At 49.5% G+C, this 18,060-nt stretch overlaps 1 protein-coding gene across 1 annotated transcript; it reads right to left on the bottom strand.

Moving 5' to 3' along the window:
- Window positions 1-1,943: 1,943 nt before the first annotated feature.
- Window positions 1,944-12,933, bottom strand: Ankrd54 (ankyrin repeat domain 54). Its single transcript, XM_005066974.4, has 8 exons — window positions 12,499-12,933; window positions 10,747-10,794; window positions 5,690-5,788; window positions 4,626-4,697; window positions 3,817-3,864; window positions 3,617-3,741; window positions 3,349-3,456; window positions 1,944-2,993 (listed from the first exon to the last, which is right to left on the bottom strand). The coding sequence occupies exons 1-8, from the start codon at window positions 12,821-12,823 to the stop codon at window positions 2,919-2,921; spliced, it is 900 nt and encodes a 299-aa protein (XP_005067031.1). The 5' UTR covers window positions 12,824-12,933; the 3' UTR covers window positions 1,944-2,918.
- Window positions 12,934-18,060: the final 5,127 nt, after the last annotated feature.

Raw genomic sequence — 18,060 nt, 5'->3', positions numbered from 1 at the left:
ATAGACACACCTGCTGACACAGAGCCACACCTTGTGTGAGGAAATGGATTGTGAGGCACGGTAGAAACTGCATGCGTTTGAGGCAGACCTGGCTGCCTGGGGGCGGCACGGTGGGGGTCTCTGGCAAACCTGTTTGGTCAGTTGTGGGCTGAAGCAAGAGCAGGTCCACCTGGAATGTATGAGTAAGTGCTCAGTTTAAGGATTGTTCAAATTAGGAAGGAAGCAGTCAGGACCAGGTGAAACCAAGAGCCCCCCCCCCCAATGCCCACTGCCCCCTCTCCCAGTCAGTGGCTTCCAGGAAGTCAGCTCCAGGAGAGCCAACCCCGGAGGACTGATTCAGCTGAGTTCTTTCCTGTTGCTGCCCAGTCCATTGCCCAGGGCCCACTTGTGTATTTCCTGACTCACTCCAGTGTCTGGGTCAACTCTCTGGCTGGCTCTTCAGACTGATCCAGGAAATATTCTGGCGGGAAATGGGACAAGGCAGATTGCCTGGCTGCCTGGCCAGGGTTTGATTAACCTAAAAGCCACCTTCCTGAACCAGGCCCTCCCTTTGCTGTCTGCATGACCACAGAGGGAGTTAGTAACAGGCACTGTGCTAGGGACAACGGTGCTCTTGGGGCCTGGCCTGAAGTAACGGGCGGAGGATGCCTTCCTTGTTCCTGGAGGCCCAGGCTTCAGGAATCAATTAGTCCTTGTGTCTTACTGTCTTAGAAATTCTGGGTCATCTCAGCACACCCCACTCTTCAAATTCAAATCAGCAGCCTGGGGCACAGTGTCCTTGACATGCCCAGGCAGCCCCAGAAGATCCTGGCAGCTCTTTGTGCTTCTGCTTCCAGGGAGCCAAAGCTCGAGTCCCAATTTTGCTTAATGTTTTTTTTTTTTTTTTTTGGTTTTTCGAGACAGGGTTTCTCTGTATCATTTTGGAGGCTGTCCTGGAACTCGCTCTGTAGACCAGGCTGGCCTTGAACTCACAGAGATCTGCCTGTCTCTGCCTCCCTAGTGCTGGGATTAAAGGTGTGCACCACCAACGCCCGGCAATGTATTTATTCTTAATGTGCATTGGTGTTTTGCCTGCACATATGTCTGTATGAGGATGTCAGATCTTGGTGTTACATATAATTGTTAGTTGCTGTGTGGGTTCTGGAAATTGAACCTAGGTCCTCTGGAAGAGCAGTCAGTGATCTTAACCACTGAGTCATTTCTCCAGCCCCTAATGTAGATTTTTCTTCAGAATGCTAGTGTGCACTCCACACAAACCTTACTCCTGAGGTTCATGTTCCTTCCCTGGCATGCCTTTCTCTTTCCAGGTGGTCAGGGTGAGGAGGCCCAAGGATGCAAGCCTGAGAGGGGCCGTCCCTTCCCACTTGCCTCTTCTGTCTTGGTCTCCAGCCTCCCCAGGTAATGACCCCAGGCCCAGTGAAGCCTCAAGAAGACAGCAAGATCAAGTGCACCCTTGGGCCGCAGGAAGTGAAGATCATCTGGAGAGTTGGTCACCCAGGAGAGAAGAAAGTCTATCCCACACACACAGCCCCTTGTTCCTCTCGTCACTCAGCAGGGACAGCAGCTGCTCCTCCCAGTCTTGGGGCTGCTGAAGCACTTTGCCCCCCAACCCTGCCATGGGGGGGGGGTAAAATACTATCCAATTCTTCCTCCAGGGTCTGGGGAGTGGCCGAGTTCCATTCAGTACCAGGCTGGGATCTGAAGGTGGGCTCTCCTCTGCCACTACCCAGGGCTTTTAGCTTGTGAGAGAGAAACGGCAACACCAGGCCAGATGTGGACTGAGCTGAGAAGCCACGGCCAAAACCCTGTCAGCAGAGGCAGCCTCCTCTGTGAGGAGTACCCCACACCCCAGAACCATCTTCACGATAGGGTCAGGCACTTTTCAGCAATGAGTCGGAGTCCCTGAGTTTCTGTTGTCACTACAAGAAGCCACCACTAAAAAACCAGCTTAAACAGCAGATTTACTCTCATCATTCTGGAAGCTAGAAACTGAAATGCATCCCGCTGAGCTGAAGTCCAGTTGCCAGCAGAGGCAGCCCCCGCTGCAGGCTCAGAGGGCAGAGCCAGCCCCCGCTGCAGGCTCAGAGGGCAGTCCATTTGCTGTCCTTGACAGCTCCTGGCTCCTTCCTTCTCACATCCACATGGCAGCAGCCATCTCCTGCCTCCCCCCACAGGGCTCTCTGGGGTGATACCCCACCTACCTAGACGGTCCAGGATCCTCTCTCCTCTAAAGACCTCTGGTTATATATCTGTTCAGACTCTTGTCACACCAACTAGGGCCTAGAGGTTCCTGGGATGAGGACCTGGGCAAACGAACCGCTATCTACCTCTGACAACTTGGCTGTAAAACAGATCCCCATCCGTAGTGTTTCAGTGGCTGGAGGGAAGGAGGTAGAGATCTTTCCTTGGGCTAAACAGGGTCCTTCCTAACCTTATGAAGGCCTAAGCATCGGCAATGTCCCTCTTCTGTTCAGAGACACCCAGGCAGTGCAGTGTGCCCTTGAAAGTCAGGTGCAGGGCTAAACTTAAGTGCTGGTGTGAGGGGCGGGGCCAGCTTAGAGATCCACAGCAGCAGGGTGGCCTCAGAGTACCTACCCAAAGCCAGATGACGGTAACAAGTCCATGGCTGGGAAGAAATGGGGCTCTGGGGCTTGCTGAGGACAGGGAGGCCGCAGGAGGAGTGGCGTCTGCTAGGGCAGCGCGTGTGGGCCTGGAATGCGGCTACAGAGGCTGGCATTGTGCACCAGGAGCTGGGGCTGTGGCCCTGGCCCATAGAGATGATGCAGACTGTCTGGGAGCAGCTCCGCCCTCAGCTTCTAAGGGCGAGGGCAAGGTGGAACTCCAGAGCCCCCTGGGCTTTCCCTGTAGCAGAGCGGAGGGCAGGAGGGTGGTGACAAAGCCAGGAAGACGCTTCCTTGCTACCTCTGCTCCATGCTCTGCATCTGCAGACTGAGGGAGGTAAAGCTGGCCAAAAGGTCCGTCACCTCATCCACCTGCAGGGAGAAACCCAGCTGATCCAAGGGACATCGCCACAGGCCACAGGCATTGTCCCTCTTCATGGCATACAAGTGCTTCCTCCTCTTGGAGAGTGTCTCAATGACTAGGATGGGGGTTGAAGACTTTTGTGCTGGGCTTAGAGGAGACCTTACCCAGTGAAGGCCTAGGTGTCACCAACCCTTCTCTCTGACCATGAGCTCATCCTGGGCACTGGGTAGTCTAGGACTGACTACCCACCCCCCTGGAACAGGGACATGAGCACACACTAGCCAGCACAACTTCAAGGAAGTGGACAGAAGCTGTGAGGGCCATGGTGGTGGCAACACTCCAGGTCCTGTGGCTGTAGCTCACCTGCTCTTTGGTACTTGTCATCTGGAGGCGGGTACAGAGGTCATCCAGCCGTTCCCGCTGTTCATGCCGCCCAAGGCGTTCCAGGTACTCCCGTAACATGTGGATGATCTGGAAGGAGAAGGAGAGCCGAGCTGCTGGCTGGAAGGCAGGCACAGGCCCAACTTGAAACCAATAGCATAATGGGGCAGGGACGTTGGGGGTCAGAAGCCCTAAGCCAGAGGCAGGCAATCTGCCAAGTGTGATACCCAGCCAGGGAGGAATCGCTCACCTGCTTCACCTCCAGCCGGACAGCCTCCAGGCACTGGGAGTGGCCCTCCTGTAGGATGTTCAGCTTCGACTTGGCCAGGTGTAGGGGTGTTCGGCCAGCTCTGTCCAGGGCATCCACACGGGCCCCTGTGGGAGGAGGCAGAAGGGAGCAAGCTGGGGATGAGAATGAGAGACGGGCAGGAAGGGGAAGGGGACACATACCTCCTCGGAGCAGTGTGGTGATGACAGGCACATGGTTGGTGCAGGCCGCTGTGAAAGAAGACAGACTTAAGACTCATGATTGTGGCCGGGTGGTGGTGGCACACGCCTTTAATCCCAGCACTTGGGAGGAAGAGGCAGGAGGATCCCTGTGAGTTTGAGGCCAGCCTGGTCTAAGGAGTGAGTTCCAGGATAGGGCTACACAGAGACACCTTGTCTCTAAAAACAAAGAAAAGCCGGGTGTTGGTGGCGCACGTCTTTAATCCCAGCACTCGGGAGGCAGAGGCAGGCGGATCTCTGTGAGTTCGAGGTTAACCTGGTCTACAGAGTGAGTTCCAGGACAACCTCCAAAACAATACAGAGAAACCCTGTCTCAAAAAACCAAAAAGAAAAAAAAAGAAAAAGAAAAAGAAAAAAGAACCATGGCTTTGGAGAGCAGGAAAAAGAAGCTATGCTTCTGAGTGGTCTTGTGCACGTTACCTCCTGAGACAGTGTCACCAAGGGAATGTGCCCTGTTGGGCAGCACTCAGATCAAGTCCAGTATTTCCCTGTATAGTTGGGGAGACTGAGGCCTGGAGTCCAAAGCAAGGCTTCCTAGCAGAGGTGGTTACAACCAGTCTAAGGCACACAAACAGCTCTGCCAAGTGCACAACCCACTATGAATGAATGGTCTGTGGTCTGGGGACACAGACTGGGAATGCACACTTGTGGTTCAGGCCCTGCCAGGGTGCTAGGAGACACTTCTGGGAGCCTGCAGAACCCCAGCCTTTATATCTTAGATGTCTACCTTGTGGTGGCTTTTGAGAACTTACCCAGGTGCAATGGTGTATTGCCTAGACCATCCTGTTGGTTGGGGTCAGCCCCGTGGTCCAGGAGAAGCTGCACTGAAGACAGAAAAACCCAAGATATACTGTTAGAGGTTTGCACCAACTAAACCTCACCCTGAAGCCAGTAGAGGCTTTCTTGGAGTGAAGTCAGAACCCAGACATGGTTCCTGTGTTGTTGCACGCACTCAATCACTTATGTGACTTACAGGGTTTATGTGTAGGACCCCAAGGACTCTAGAAATGTCTCTTGGCCTCTTGGTCCTATATGAAAGTACCGGAGAGGCTCCTGAAGATATTTCCTATTCCCCGTACAGCAGCACGCTGCACTGAGAGCCAGGCCATGGACGACGCTGTGCTCCAAGAACAGTCTCCCCTCTGCAGTCCTGCGCCACCTCATCTTGCCAGGACTTGCCAATCACCCAGCTCGGATCACTTAGGTTAAGGACATTGAGTTGGAGGGCCAGGCTGACTCTTACAGAAGAACAAAAGCTAAATTCCAGAGAGATTGGTCATAGACGAAATGTGAACAGGAGACTATCTTTGTGGGGAAGGTGAAGATTTCGTAAAGAGTCACACACAGAAAAAACCCACTAACCAAAGGAAAGGAGTGACCAGAATACTGTAGCTGGGCCTTGTGGCTCAGGTCTGTGACTAGCTATCCAGGAGTCTGAGGCTAGAGGGTCTCAAGTTCAAGGCCTGCCTGGTTTGTAGCATGAGCTCAAGGCCAGCCTGAACAACTTACTAGGACCCTGTCTCAAAGTAAAAAATACGAACAGGACTGAGTAAGAAGTACGAACAGGACTGGAGGTATAGCTTAGTGGTGGAGCACTTCCTAAAACCAGTGAAGCCCCTGAATTTGATTCCCAGGACCAAACCAGCTGGGCATAACAGCACATATCTGTAACCCTAGTACTTGAGGGCTCCTGTCACAAGTCTTCCTGTCCCACCCCCTGGCCCCCTGAGGCATGCTGACACAGCAATTCTTCCCCCATTCCATTTAGAAGGTGTCACTGGCCTTGACCAGTTCCTCTTGCTTCCCCAGAACTCACCAATCTGGTCATTGCCATTACAGGAGGCAAAATGGAGGGCTGTGCGGCCTTTGTCATCAGCTGCACAGGGATCCGTGCCATCTTCCAGCAGCTGCTGCACTGACCACCAAGATGGGGGAGGAGAAGGGTGAGAAGTGTTAGCGATGCTGCAGTCCCTAGGGATGGACAGTGATGCTCAAGGGCCCCTCTAGGTGAGCCACTCACAATTCACAGGAAAGTTGGTCCCTCCTAGACGCTAGCCCCGCAAGGACTATTGGCCCAAGGGGAATTCTGTTATCTTAATGTCCATGGAGTCTGTGTTTAGCCTATGTGTCTAGGGATTGGACGGAACATCGGAAGAGGCTCTTTATCTTCATGGTAGCAACTGCAGAGTCACAGTAATTCTGGCATAGGCCGTGGGCCCACTCCTTTGTCTCTGCTTGGATACACATCCATTCCAGCTGGACACAGCTGCCCAAGCTATTGGCTGGTACTTGGTGGTCAAGGGGTAGCACTTTGAAGGGGACAGAGCACAAGCCTCAGGGACACACAAAATCCCAGGCTAAGCTAAGCAAGAAAGGAGTGCACAGCCATCAGCGTGTGGAGGTGGCAGAAACTGGATGGGAACAGGCATGGAAGCCTGGACTTGCAAAGCAGTCACCAGAAAATGAGCATCATCTGTGTGCTGACATCTGCAGAGCCACTGTGATATGGATAATGGATGTGCTATTCCTTCTCTGGCAGTGCAGGGGCCCTGAAATGGGGAGACATTACACACTAATGACCATGTCCAGCACAAGTGGGGAAAATTGCTGCCAGTCATTTTAGAGTCAGTGACGTTTTAGTCTCTTTCCCTGAGTAGTCCTTGCAGCCAAAGTCCAAACTGCTTCCTGTCCATGCAGATCTCCCCAGCTGAGTCAGCCTCTCCTCCCCACACTTCTTCCATTTCCTGTTCTTTAGCAGCAGAAGACTGTCCATTCTAGAACAGTGCTCACTGTACAGTGCCCTGGGAATTCTGGCCAGCATCAGCCTGACAATAGTCATGCAAGGTGTCACATCCACTTCACAAAGCAGGGCACTTTGACCCAGTGAGATGTAAGGTTCAGAGGTCACAGTGACCCAGGTGACGAGAGGCGAGCGGGCTGCAAACCTGGCCTTTCTGCTCCAGCTCAGCACACCACTGCTGTAGCCCTGGCTGTCCTGTAACTCACTCTGTAGACCAGGCTGGCCTCAAACTCATCAAGATCCTTCTGCCTCTGCCCCCAGAGTGTTGGGATTAGAGGCGTGTCCCACCACCACCACCCGGCTGCATTTGAGTTTTGAACTGGTGACAATGTATAGACTTCCTCCTCAGCTGCATTTGAGTTTTGAACTGGTGACAATGTATAGACTTCCTCCTCAGCTGCATTTGAGTTTTGAACTGGTGACAATGTATAGACTTCCTCCTCAGCTGCATTCTGGTGACAATGTATAGACTTCCTCCTCAGCTGCATTTGAGTTTTGAACTGGTGACAATGTATAGACTTCCTCCTCAGCTGCATTTGAGTTTTGAACTGGTGACAATGTATAGACTTCCTCCTCAGCTGCATTCTGGTGACAATGTATAGACTTCCTCCTCAGCTGCATTTGAGTTTTGAACTGGTGACAATGTATAGACTTCCTCCTCAGCTGCATTTGAGTTTTGAACTGGTGACAATGTATAGACTTCCTCCTCAGCTGCATTTGAGTTTTGAACTGGTGACAATGTATAGACTTCCTCCTCAGCTATATTATGGATTTATAGCTTGGGCATGAGACATAGTGCCCTGTAAGTGCTGGCTCAGTTACTGTTATTGAATGGCTGACAGGGGATTGTGTCACATACCTGTAACCATAGCACTCTAGAGAGAGACAGGAGAATCACAGGTTCAAGGCCAAACTGAAAGACAATAGCCCTAACCCTGTTCTCTTGACACACACCAGAGCTTTTTTTTGGGGGGGGGGTTCGAGACAGGGTTTCTCAGTATTGCTTTGAAGCCTGTCCTGGAACTTGCTCTGTAGACCAGGTTGGCCTTGAACTCACAGAGATCTACCTGCCTTTGCCTCCCTAGCATTTTTAAAAAAGTGTGTGAGTGGGCTGGAGAGATGGCTCAGCAGTTAAGAGCACTGCCTGCTCTTCCAGAGGTCCTGAGTTCGATTCCCAGCAACCACATGGTGGCTCACAACCATCTGTAATGAGATCTGGTGCCCTCTTCTGGCCTGCAGACAGAACACTGTATCTGGGCTAAAGTGGTTAAGAGCACTGGCTGTTCTTCCAGAGGACCTGAGTTCAATTCCCAGCAACCACATGGCAGCTCACAACTGTCTGTAAGCCCACCTACAGGGGATCTAACACCCTTGCACAGATATATATGTAGGCAAAATACCAATAAAGTAAAAATAAATAAACCATTAAAAAAAGAACACTGTATACATAATAAACAAATCTTTCAAACAAACAAAAAAGTGCCTGAGTGGGCAGGAAATCTCAGTGGTAAAAGCGCTAACATTGATGACCTGAGTTCAATCGCTGAAACCCACATTGTTGAAGGAAGGTACTAGTACCCATAAGTTGTTCTCTGACATCTACAAGGACACACATGCTCCCCAAACAACAGATGTTAAAAAATAGTCTATTATCTTTCATTGTAAAACTTTCTATTGCTGTGCCAAAGGCAAGGGAACCATCTGGAAGCAGGTCCCTGGGTAACTGTCCCTACCTCATGCCTGCTGTAAGGGGTACCTGTGACCAAGGCACTTCATCACTTCTTACCTGTTGCCACGGCAACCCACCACCCAGGCAGAGTGCTATATCCTGGAGGTAGGCAGAATAATGGCCCTCCAATTTTGTGGATATGATGCCTTCAAGGCAAAAGCAACTTTTGTAGCTCTGCCCAAGGCTCTTAAGATATGGAGACAATGCTGGATTATCCAGGCCCAGTGGAACCACATGAATCCTTCAAACTAGGGGACCTTTTCCTACTTCAAAAACTGAGATGGCAAGATGAGGACTCAGTCCACTGTTGCAGGCTTTGTAGATGAGAAAGAGGCCTAGCACCGAGAAACTCTGCAACTTAGAGGATGCAAAACAGAGAAACAGATTCTTTCCATGACCCTGCAAAAAGCCGCAGCCTGGCAGACACCTGGAGATGCAGCCTGGCCAGGGAACCGGGATGAATGTAAACTGTCCATGCTACTTGTGTTGTTAAGCAGTGTCTGGGCCATTTGTTGAGGCAGCTCCGATGGTGAGTCCTAACTTGATCAGTAAGTCACTGTGAGCCTATGAGGACACTCAGAAAAGATTCGAGGAGGGAATCCCTAACCTGAGTGTGGCCAGCACCATCCCGTAGCTCGTGGGCCCAGAAGGACAGGAAAGGGAAAGGAGGGAGCCGGAGAGCTCACGCGTGCTCTTTCTGCTTCCTGTCAGTGACACTGACCTCTCTCCTGCCACACCCTTCAGCAATGGGCAATGGAAACTTGTTTGGTTTTCCTTTCATTTAGTCATCTTTTTTTGTGTTGTGTATGTATATGTCCACAGTGTATACAAGTGTATGCACCTAGGTGTGCATACAGAGACCAGAGAAAGGCATCAGGCATCTTCTGTCACTCTCCACTGTATTTTTCAGTCTCTCACTGAACCTACAGCTTCCCGCTTCAGTTTGGATGACTGGCCACCAAACTCCTAGGATCCACCTGTCTCCAACCCCCTAATACTGGGGTTACAGGCACATGGAGCCATACATGACTTTTTTTTTTAAGCAACACTTAAAAAGTTTTTTAATAATTTGTATTTTATGTGCATTGGTGTTTTGCCTGCATGTGTGTATGTCTGTTTGTGTGAGGCTGTCAGATCTTGGAGTTAGAGACAGTTGTGAGGTGCCATGTGGGTGCTGGGAATTGAACCCCGTCCTCTGGAAGAACAGTCAGTGCCATTAACCACTGAGCCATTTCTCCCTCATGCCTGACATTTTTTACACAGGCCCTGGGGATTTGAACTCAGGTCCTCTTGCCTTTACAGCAAGTGCTCTTACCCACGGAGCCATTCCCCAGACCAAACCTATTATTTTTATCTCCTTTTGTACTCCAGGCTGTTTTAGAACTTGCTATGGTAGTCCAGACAGACCTTAATTTGTCATCCAACTACCTCTGCCTCCTGAGGGCGGAGATGAAGGGCATACCCCACCACACTGAGATGTGAATGCACTAAATGAGATCATGAGCCAAAAGTAATCTCCTTCCTTAGGTGCTTCTCTGTCACTGTGACAAAAGTCTGACCATACAGCAGACATTTCCCCGATACACCATTTCCCCGATACATGGGAAGTATTATTATCGGGTTAAATAAGTAACTGGTGGTAGAGGTGGTGGTATTTGTCCTACAAGCTGTCCTTGTAGCTCCAATGCTCTACCTCAGCTGGGGAATGCTCAGAAGCAGCAACAGAAAGCCTACAGAAGTGTCCTGTAGGGAACCCCACCCATGCTTGCCAGATGTCCTGTCAATGACAGGTCAGAGAACCAGTTACCGGACAGCCAGGGGTACCAGATGATCACCTGGTAGTATTCACTCCTAGGAGCCAAAAGTTCCAAAGTTGGCATTTGCTTTTTGCTGAGCACATTGCTAAATCCCAGGGATTAAAAACAACCAGGAGCCGAGCGGCGGTGCCACACGCCTGTAATCCCAGCACTTGGGAGGCAGAAGCAGGCAGATCTCTGTGAGTTCAAGACCAGCCTGGTCTACAAGAGCTAGATCCAGGACACCCTCCAAAGCCACAGAGAAACCCTGTGTAGAAAACAACAACAACAACCCACCAGGCATGGCCTTAGCATCAGGAAACACACAGGGTGATGAGCACTGTGACACTGGAGACTCTGGTGACGGAGGAGCACACTGAGGGAGCCTACACCTTCCTTCTGTTTTGCACGGTGATTTCAGGGTCAGGAGTAAACACAGTTAGCATGCTCTGACGGAATGAGGGGAGCACTCGGCTGCGACACTGCCCTGGTGTGGAGCACTCGGCCTTTTCCTCCCATCAGCCCGTAGACCCACTGTGCACACTCACCTGTTTCTACATCATTGGCATTGGCAGAATCCCTCAGCCTCTTCAGAGCTATAAAGAGAAAAGTGACAGTTAAAAAAGTCGTAACAAAACCAGAAGGCACATGGCTTCCTAGTGCTCCCTGACAGTCCACCCTTCAGTCACAGCAGCACAGAGAGGCAAAGGTGTCGGGACTTTCTAGCACTAGTCTGGGAACAAGGAGACACTGGCACTGGGCCACAGTTGGAGGAGAGACCGATTTCTGTAGCAAACTGACTTCTGGAGCCAGATCTAATTTCTGCCACTTGTGGTAGCTGGCGACCTTGAACAAGCCAGTTACTTGTGCTGGGCCCCAGCCCATCATCGTAAAACAAGGCTGAGTTGTTCTGTAAACTCTTAAGTTGTTACAAAGAAAATTGAGATAATCTTTAAAAGAGAAAGACTGAGCAGGTTTAGTCCTTTGTGAGCTAATTGCATTCACTGTTTTATTATCCTGCTTCAAAGCAGGTCATTCCTAAATGACTTAGCAAACTCAGTAATTCCTAAGTAGAAACTTCCCTCTTCTCACTGATGCTACTTCTACTTTAGAACTAACAGAAAGCAATACCTTTGTTGTCAAGACAACGACCAAAAAATTGCAAACTAGATGTAACAATTGCATACATCCATATGCCACTTTTTTGTTTATACAGCACTTTGAAATTCTCTTTTAATCTTTTTCGAGACAGGGTTTCTCTGTGTAGCCCTGGCTGTCCTAGAACTCAGTCTGTAGACCAGGCTGGCCTCGAACTCACAGAGATCTGCCTGCCTCTGCCTCCTGAGTGCTGGGATTAAAGGCATGGGACACCATTGCCTGGCCCTCTTTTGATCTTTATAACATTAAGACACCAGGTCAAATGGTCCTAGTCTGAAAAGAGACCTTAAAACTTTCCAATATTAATCCTTCTGTACCTCATTTCCCTTTTCACCCATAAACTGTAGCAAACAATACAACAGACATACCAGGGCAGTCTGGCTGATCTGGGTTGGAATACCAACATAGCCTTTTCCTGTGTGACTTGAAATCAGAATGTCCAAATGGTAATAACTGACTCAGTGTGAAAAGATGCTTGCTACAAAACCTGACCTCCTGCGTGTAATCACCAAGATTCCCACATTGTGACCCCAGAACTTGATACTTAGACCAGCCTTGAACTCACAGAGATCTTCTTGCCTCTGCCTGCTCAGGATTACAGGCATACTCTCACAACTCTCTCTCTCTCTGTCTGTCTCTCTCGGTTTTATCGAAACGGCTCTGGCGGTTTTACTTGTTTACAGTAACCTCTGTACAAGTCCCTTCTTATGGGTCACAATGTATCTCTTGGAATGACTGTAAAAGGTTGTTTATCAAACAAGTGTTTGGTCCATCACAAAGATCAGAACCTTACCGAACTCTTAACACCCGAGGAAAGCTGGTGGTGTACCCATTCTACAAACAGAAAACCGAGGCCACACGCGTCTGTAGGTTGCGTAAGGGCCAAGTGTGGGGCAGTCTGGTTCAGATCTGTGCATTCTTCACACAAGTTGGTACAGCTTGGCCACAGGCTCTGGGGGAGGCTCCCTTCTCTAACAACGTAAATATTCCCCATTGTCCCACATTGTCGTCTACTAACAACCGCTCTCGAGAGTGGAGAGTTTTTATTCAGTGACGTCCAAGTGGCCGAAGTCACGGTCCCCAACAAGCTTTAACCACGGCGATCGCTCCCAAGCGACCCCAGGATCCCTGGTTGAGCTCACCGTGCACCTCCTTGCCCGTGGGCCCGAGCCGGCGGTGGGGCCTAGCGGCGCGCCTCAGCCGCCCGGCGGGGATCTTGCAGCGCAGTTCATCGCGGGGCTCGGCGTCCTGCTGCCACAGGACCTGCAGGTAGCGCAGCGGGGACTGGGCCCTGCCGGCTGCCCGGCCCGGGAGGCCTGCGCCGCCGCCCAGCGCAGCGCCTAGGTCCGCGAAGGAGAACAGGCCTCCGGCTTCCGCCAGCGGCTCCGGCGCCACCGCGCACTCGCCGTCGGAGCTCGAGCGGCCCGATCGGGACTCGTCATCCGCGACCCCGCCGGTGGCTGCCATGGCAACGGCTAGGCGTGGGCCTGGCAGCGCCAGCCTCGTTCCGGACCGACCAACGGACCCGTTTCCCTCCCGGAGGAGCCTCGCTGTCAGCGAGCGAGCGAGCGAGAGAGCGGGCGGGTGGGCGGGGCCTGCAACCACGGCAACAGAGAGCGGGCAGACCGGGCTCTGTAGAGCGTCAGACCAATCAGAGATCGCGGAACCTGCACAACACAGCCTATCAGGCAAGGAAGGCAAAGGATACAGAGAGCACTGGTTTACGGCGGTTTGACTGGCGGGTAGATAAGCCAATCATAAGTCAGGATTGCTACGCACTAAGCGGTGTTGCTACAGGAGTCAATAAAAAAGCAGAGTTCAGGCTGCTTCCCTTCTTCCAATTCTTCCTATCGAAGATCCGGAAGGACGACTGGCAGATACTTTAGCCAATCATCATAAGATGCTCTCCAGCCAATCGGAAAGGAAAATGAAGAAACCAACCTACTCTTGATGTGTGTTTTGAATCAATGAACACGCGCTCACAGAAAAAGATTTTCCACAAAACGCACAATGATTTGAAGATATCTCCACGAAGCAGGCGTTAATATCTTCTAATATATTAGATTTCGCTTTGTCAGGGTTCTCTTTCCCCCACGGAGATCATTTAACAAGGAATTTTAATTTCATGTAATTATACAAGAGTGGTCCTTCAGGCCGGGCGTTGGTGGCGCACACCTTTAATCCCAGCACTTGGGAGGCAGAGGCAGGCGGATCTCTGTGAGTTCGAAGCCAGCCTGGTCTACAAAGTGAGTTCCAGGACAGCCTCCAAAGCCACAGAGAAACCCTGTCTCGAAAAAAACCAAAAAAAAAAGAGTGGTCCTTCAGTAGACAAATTAGCTCAGAGCTATTTTTCACCCTTGAAAGCCCTACCAAACACGGGCCTGAACCTGACCCAAGTACACACACACACACACACGTCATTTGCATTTGGTCAATTCATAAATAAAACACTTGAAAGGCCAAGAAAATAAATACCTGTATCATTGTCTTGTGGGACTCCAAGGACATGGGTTTTAGTCCTGTTCTACCCCATGTTTGTAATTTGGGGGCAACTTCTTGGAGCCGGTCTTTCCGCCAGGAGTTTTTCTAGGTTGGGTATGAATCTAGATCCAACAAGCTGCCTCGTCTTTCCATCTCTCTTTGCCTTGACCGGTCAGCCTTTTCAGAATATTAGAGAAATTTGAACTGGTTGTCAGCATTTAAAATTCGACCGCTGATGGGGCTGGAGAGATGACTCTGAGGACCTGGTTTTGATTCCCAGCATCCACATGGCAGCTCACAACTGTCTCTTAACTCCAGAATAATCTCTCACCCTCAGACACACTCTTATGCAAAACACCAGTGCACATAAAGAATTAAATAAACCTTAAAAAATTTAGAGCTGGAGAGATGGCTCGGAGGTTGGGAGCACTGGCTTCTCTTGCAGAGGTCCTGAGTTCAGTACCCAGCAACCACACGGCGGCTCACAGTCATCTGTAATGAGATCTGGTGCCCTTTTCTGGCCTTCAGGCATGCATGCAGACAGAACATTATATACATAATAAACAAATAGGTAAATCTTGAAAAAAGATTTTTAAAAAATTGGAAACCGAGCCAGCAAGATCGACAGTGGTTCTCAACCCGTGGGTCGCAGACAACCGGTTCACAGAAACAGCCTATCAGATATTTAAACCCTCTGCGTACCAGATACTTACATTATGATTCATAACGGTAGCAAATTACAGTTGTGAAGTAGGAACGAAATGATGTTTGGGGTCAGCACCACGTGAGGAGCCGTGTTAAGGGACTGCAGCAGTAGGAAGTTGGAGAACTCTTGTTGCAGTAGCCTGGCCGCCTGCGTTTGATCCCAGCCCTGTGGTGGGTCTCCTTTGACCTCCACACTCGCTCCATGGCATGGATGCACCCAACGTCTGTCTCCCTTCCCGCCTGCCCTCACCCCACTCTCACACACAAATCATAATAAAAGTTTAAATAACACCTTGGCAGTGGGGCGATGGTAGCACATGCTTTTAGTCTCAGCACTCAGGAGGCAGAGGCAGGCAGATCTCTGAGTTCAAGGCCAGCCTGGTCTACGGAGTGAGTTCCAGGACAGCCAGAGCTGTTATACAGAGAAACCCTGTCTTGAAAAATCAAAACAAACAAACAAAAGCCAAAAAAAAAAATAACACTTGGCAGCTTCAAATAACATTTTTGTTGGCATTCTCCTAAAAATTAGAAGATATGTCAATGCATAACCTGATTCCTGGTTTTACTATTGGACATTGTTATGTGAGCCTTACTATGCAGCCGAGGATGACCTTGAACTCCTCTTCTTGAACAGAACCAGGATCACAAGCACACACCACTCTCTCTTGTTTATGTATTGCTCAGCACCAAACTCAGTGCTTGGTGCAAGATAGGCAAGCACCCTGCCTACTGAGTTACACCTTAGCTCCTGCTCTCCTTTCCCTACCCTATTCCCCTGCCCTACATAGTACTCCATACTCCTGTCCCCTTCCAATGCAGGCTGAAAGGCAATTGCCACTTCCTGTCATATTTGTAGGAAGGTCTTTTTTTTGGGGGGGGGGAGATATGGTTTCTCTGTGTAACCCTGACTGTCCTTAAACTTGCTCTGTAGACCAGTGTGGCCTTGAACTCAGAGATTCCCTCTGCCTCTTCCTCCTAAGTGCTGGGATTAAAGGCAAGCACCATTATGGACTGGCAGAAAGCCTTTTGTTTTTTTAATGGATACAGTGTTCTGCCTGCATGTATCCCTGCAGGCCAGAAGGGGGCACCAGATCTCAGATCTCATTATAGATGGTTGTGAGCCACCATGTGATTGCTGGGAATTGAACTCAGGACCTCAGAGAAGACCAGCTAGTGTTCTTAGCCTCGTGTTCTTCAGCTGAGTTAACAGGAAGTGAAAATGTTACTTTTCCCTCTTAAAGGTGGAATGATGAGGCAGGGCACTGTAACACTGTGGCGCACACCTTTAACCTCAGCACTCAGGAGGCAGATGAAAGTGGATCTTTTTGAGTCGGAGGCCAGCCTGGTGTATATTGTGAGCTCCAGGCCAGTCAGAGCTAGAAAGTGAGATCCTCAATAAAATAAACCTTCACATACGAACACACACACACACTCCGTTTTTTGAGACAGGGTTTCTCTGTATCCTACAGCCTTTCTGCCTCTTCTCTTGGTTAGATCCTGATGTCTTCTTTAGCAGTGACTGCTCTAAAGTATCTCAATTTCTGCGCATTTTACAGTTGTGGTTTCCATCTGCTGCAAGAAGCTTCTCTGATAATGACGGGATGAGGCACTGATCTCTGAAATGTTCATTTCTAGTTTTATTGCATTTTGGGTTTTCTTTTTTTTTTAAGATTTTATTTGTTACATATACAGTGTTCTACTACATGTTTGCCAGCATGCCTGAAGAGGGCGCCAGATCTCATTTTTAGATGGTTGTAAGCCACTTGCTTGAAACTGAACTCATGACCTTAGGAAGAGCAGACAGTGCTCTTAACCACTGAGCCAACTCTCCAGCCCGTATTTTGGGTTTTTTTTTTAGTGATTCTATTTTTTTTTTTTTGGTTTTTTTTTTTCGAGACAGGGTTTCTCTGTGGCTTTGGAGGCTGTCCTGGAACTCGCTTGGTAGTCCAGGCTGGTCTCGAACTCACAGAGATCCGCCTGCCTCTGCCTCCCGAGTGCTGGGATTAAAGGCGTGCGCCACCAACGCCTGGCTAGTAATTCTATTTCTATTCTTTTATTTATTTATTTTGGTTTTACGAGACAGGGTTTCTCTGTATTGTTTTGGAGGCTGTCCTGAAACTCACAGACATCCACCTGCCTCTGCCTCCCGAGTGCTAGGATTTAAGGCGTGCGCCACCAATGCCCGGCTTTCTTTGTATTTTCATTGCCTTCATTAAGGGATTTATTCATATACTGTAAGGTCCTTGAACACATTTTACTTGCTGCTTTGAAATCCTTATCTTGTGCTTCAATTATATTGCATTTTTTCTTTTCTCTTTCTTTCCTTTCTTTCTTCCTTTTTTTTTTTTTTTTTTTGATACAGAGTCCCAGAACTCACTTTATAGACCAGGCTGGTCACAAACTCAGGAAATCTGTTTGCCTCTGCCTCCTGAGTGCTGGGATTAAAGGTTTGTACCAGTACTCCCTGGATTTTTTTTTAAGGCTAAGCTCTGGGCTGGAGAGATGGTTTAGAAGTTAAGAGTACCTGCTACTCTTCCAATTCCAGAGGATCTGATGTCCTCTCCTGACCTCCAACGGCACTACATACATGTGGTGCACATATATACACACAGCAAAACCCTTATTACATAAAATAAGATTAATTCTGTAAAAAAATGGAGCAAAGCAAAACAAAACAATACCCACACAAGTAAGCAGATTATTTGTGGCCAAGAACAATATAGTCTTCAAAGTCTATGGTGAAAGAAAAAGAATTTAAGATGCAATAAGGAGACAGCCTGCACCTTCATTGGCCTCTTTATTATATAGTGTACACAGTTTAGGTTTTGCTTGATGAAACCTATGCCACAGAGATGATGCTTCTATCTGACTGGCAAAGGGTAGGTAAGGCTTCTGAGATAGTCATCGGGGATAGTGATCAGGGCAGTGCGAGAAATGGGACCGGAGGTGAACTACAAACAAACCTCATGGCTGTGGGAAAAGGAGCTTCAAACACATCTGTCTGCAAAGCCTGGCTAGGCTGAGATGTATCTAACGGTCCAAGCCAGAGAATTACCTACCTCAAACCTCAGGCAAAAGATCAAGGGGAAAGGCAGCATTTCTGCAGAACCCCCGTTCCAGGAGCCTGAGGCTGCTCTGTTCTTTGAAGTCCTGCTTTTCCATTTGCAAGGGAGCCTTGCAAAAATCAAACACCCTGTGATGAAAGATTGGACAGCTTGTGGAGGGCTTTCATCTGCTCCCCAAAGTTGCCTTACCCAGCTGAGTTAATGTGCTGTCAATCTATGAAGCTAGTTTCGACTCACATGCAATTGTACACATACGGTTAAATGGAAGCTGTCCGGGAACTCACTCTGTAGACCAGCCTGGCCTCAATCACAGAGATCCACCTGCCTCTGTCTCCCAAGTGCTGGGATTAAAGGTGTGCACCACTACTGCCTGGCTGTCGTCATCATCATCATCATCATCATCATCATCATCATCGATGCTAGTGATCAAACCAGAGCCTTACACGTGTTATG

This window comes from Mesocricetus auratus, unplaced genomic scaffold (genome assembly GCF_017639785.1).
Source record: "Mesocricetus auratus isolate SY011 unplaced genomic scaffold, BCM_Maur_2.0 Super-Scaffold_100010, whole genome shotgun sequence".
Taxonomy (NCBI): domain Eukaryota; kingdom Metazoa; phylum Chordata; class Mammalia; order Rodentia; family Cricetidae; genus Mesocricetus; species Mesocricetus auratus.
The sequence above is the reverse complement of the archived record's forward strand: the minus strand, read 5'-3'. Positions and strand labels throughout refer to the sequence as shown.

Bases quoted from the DNA above. Each gene is read 5' to 3' on its own strand.
- Ankrd54 (XM_005066974.4), bottom strand. From the start codon at position 12,823: ATGGCAGCCACCGGCGGGGTCGCGGATGACGAGTCCCGATCGGGCCGC. The intron at 10,795-12,498 runs GTGAGCTCAACC...TTCTCTTTATAG, and splicing joins CACGGGCAAGGAGGTGCACG to CTCTGAAGAGGCTGAGGGAT. The intron at 3,865-4,625 runs GTAAGTTCTCAA...CTTCTTTCACAG, and splicing joins CAATACACCATTGCACCTGG to CGGCCTGCACCAACCATGTG.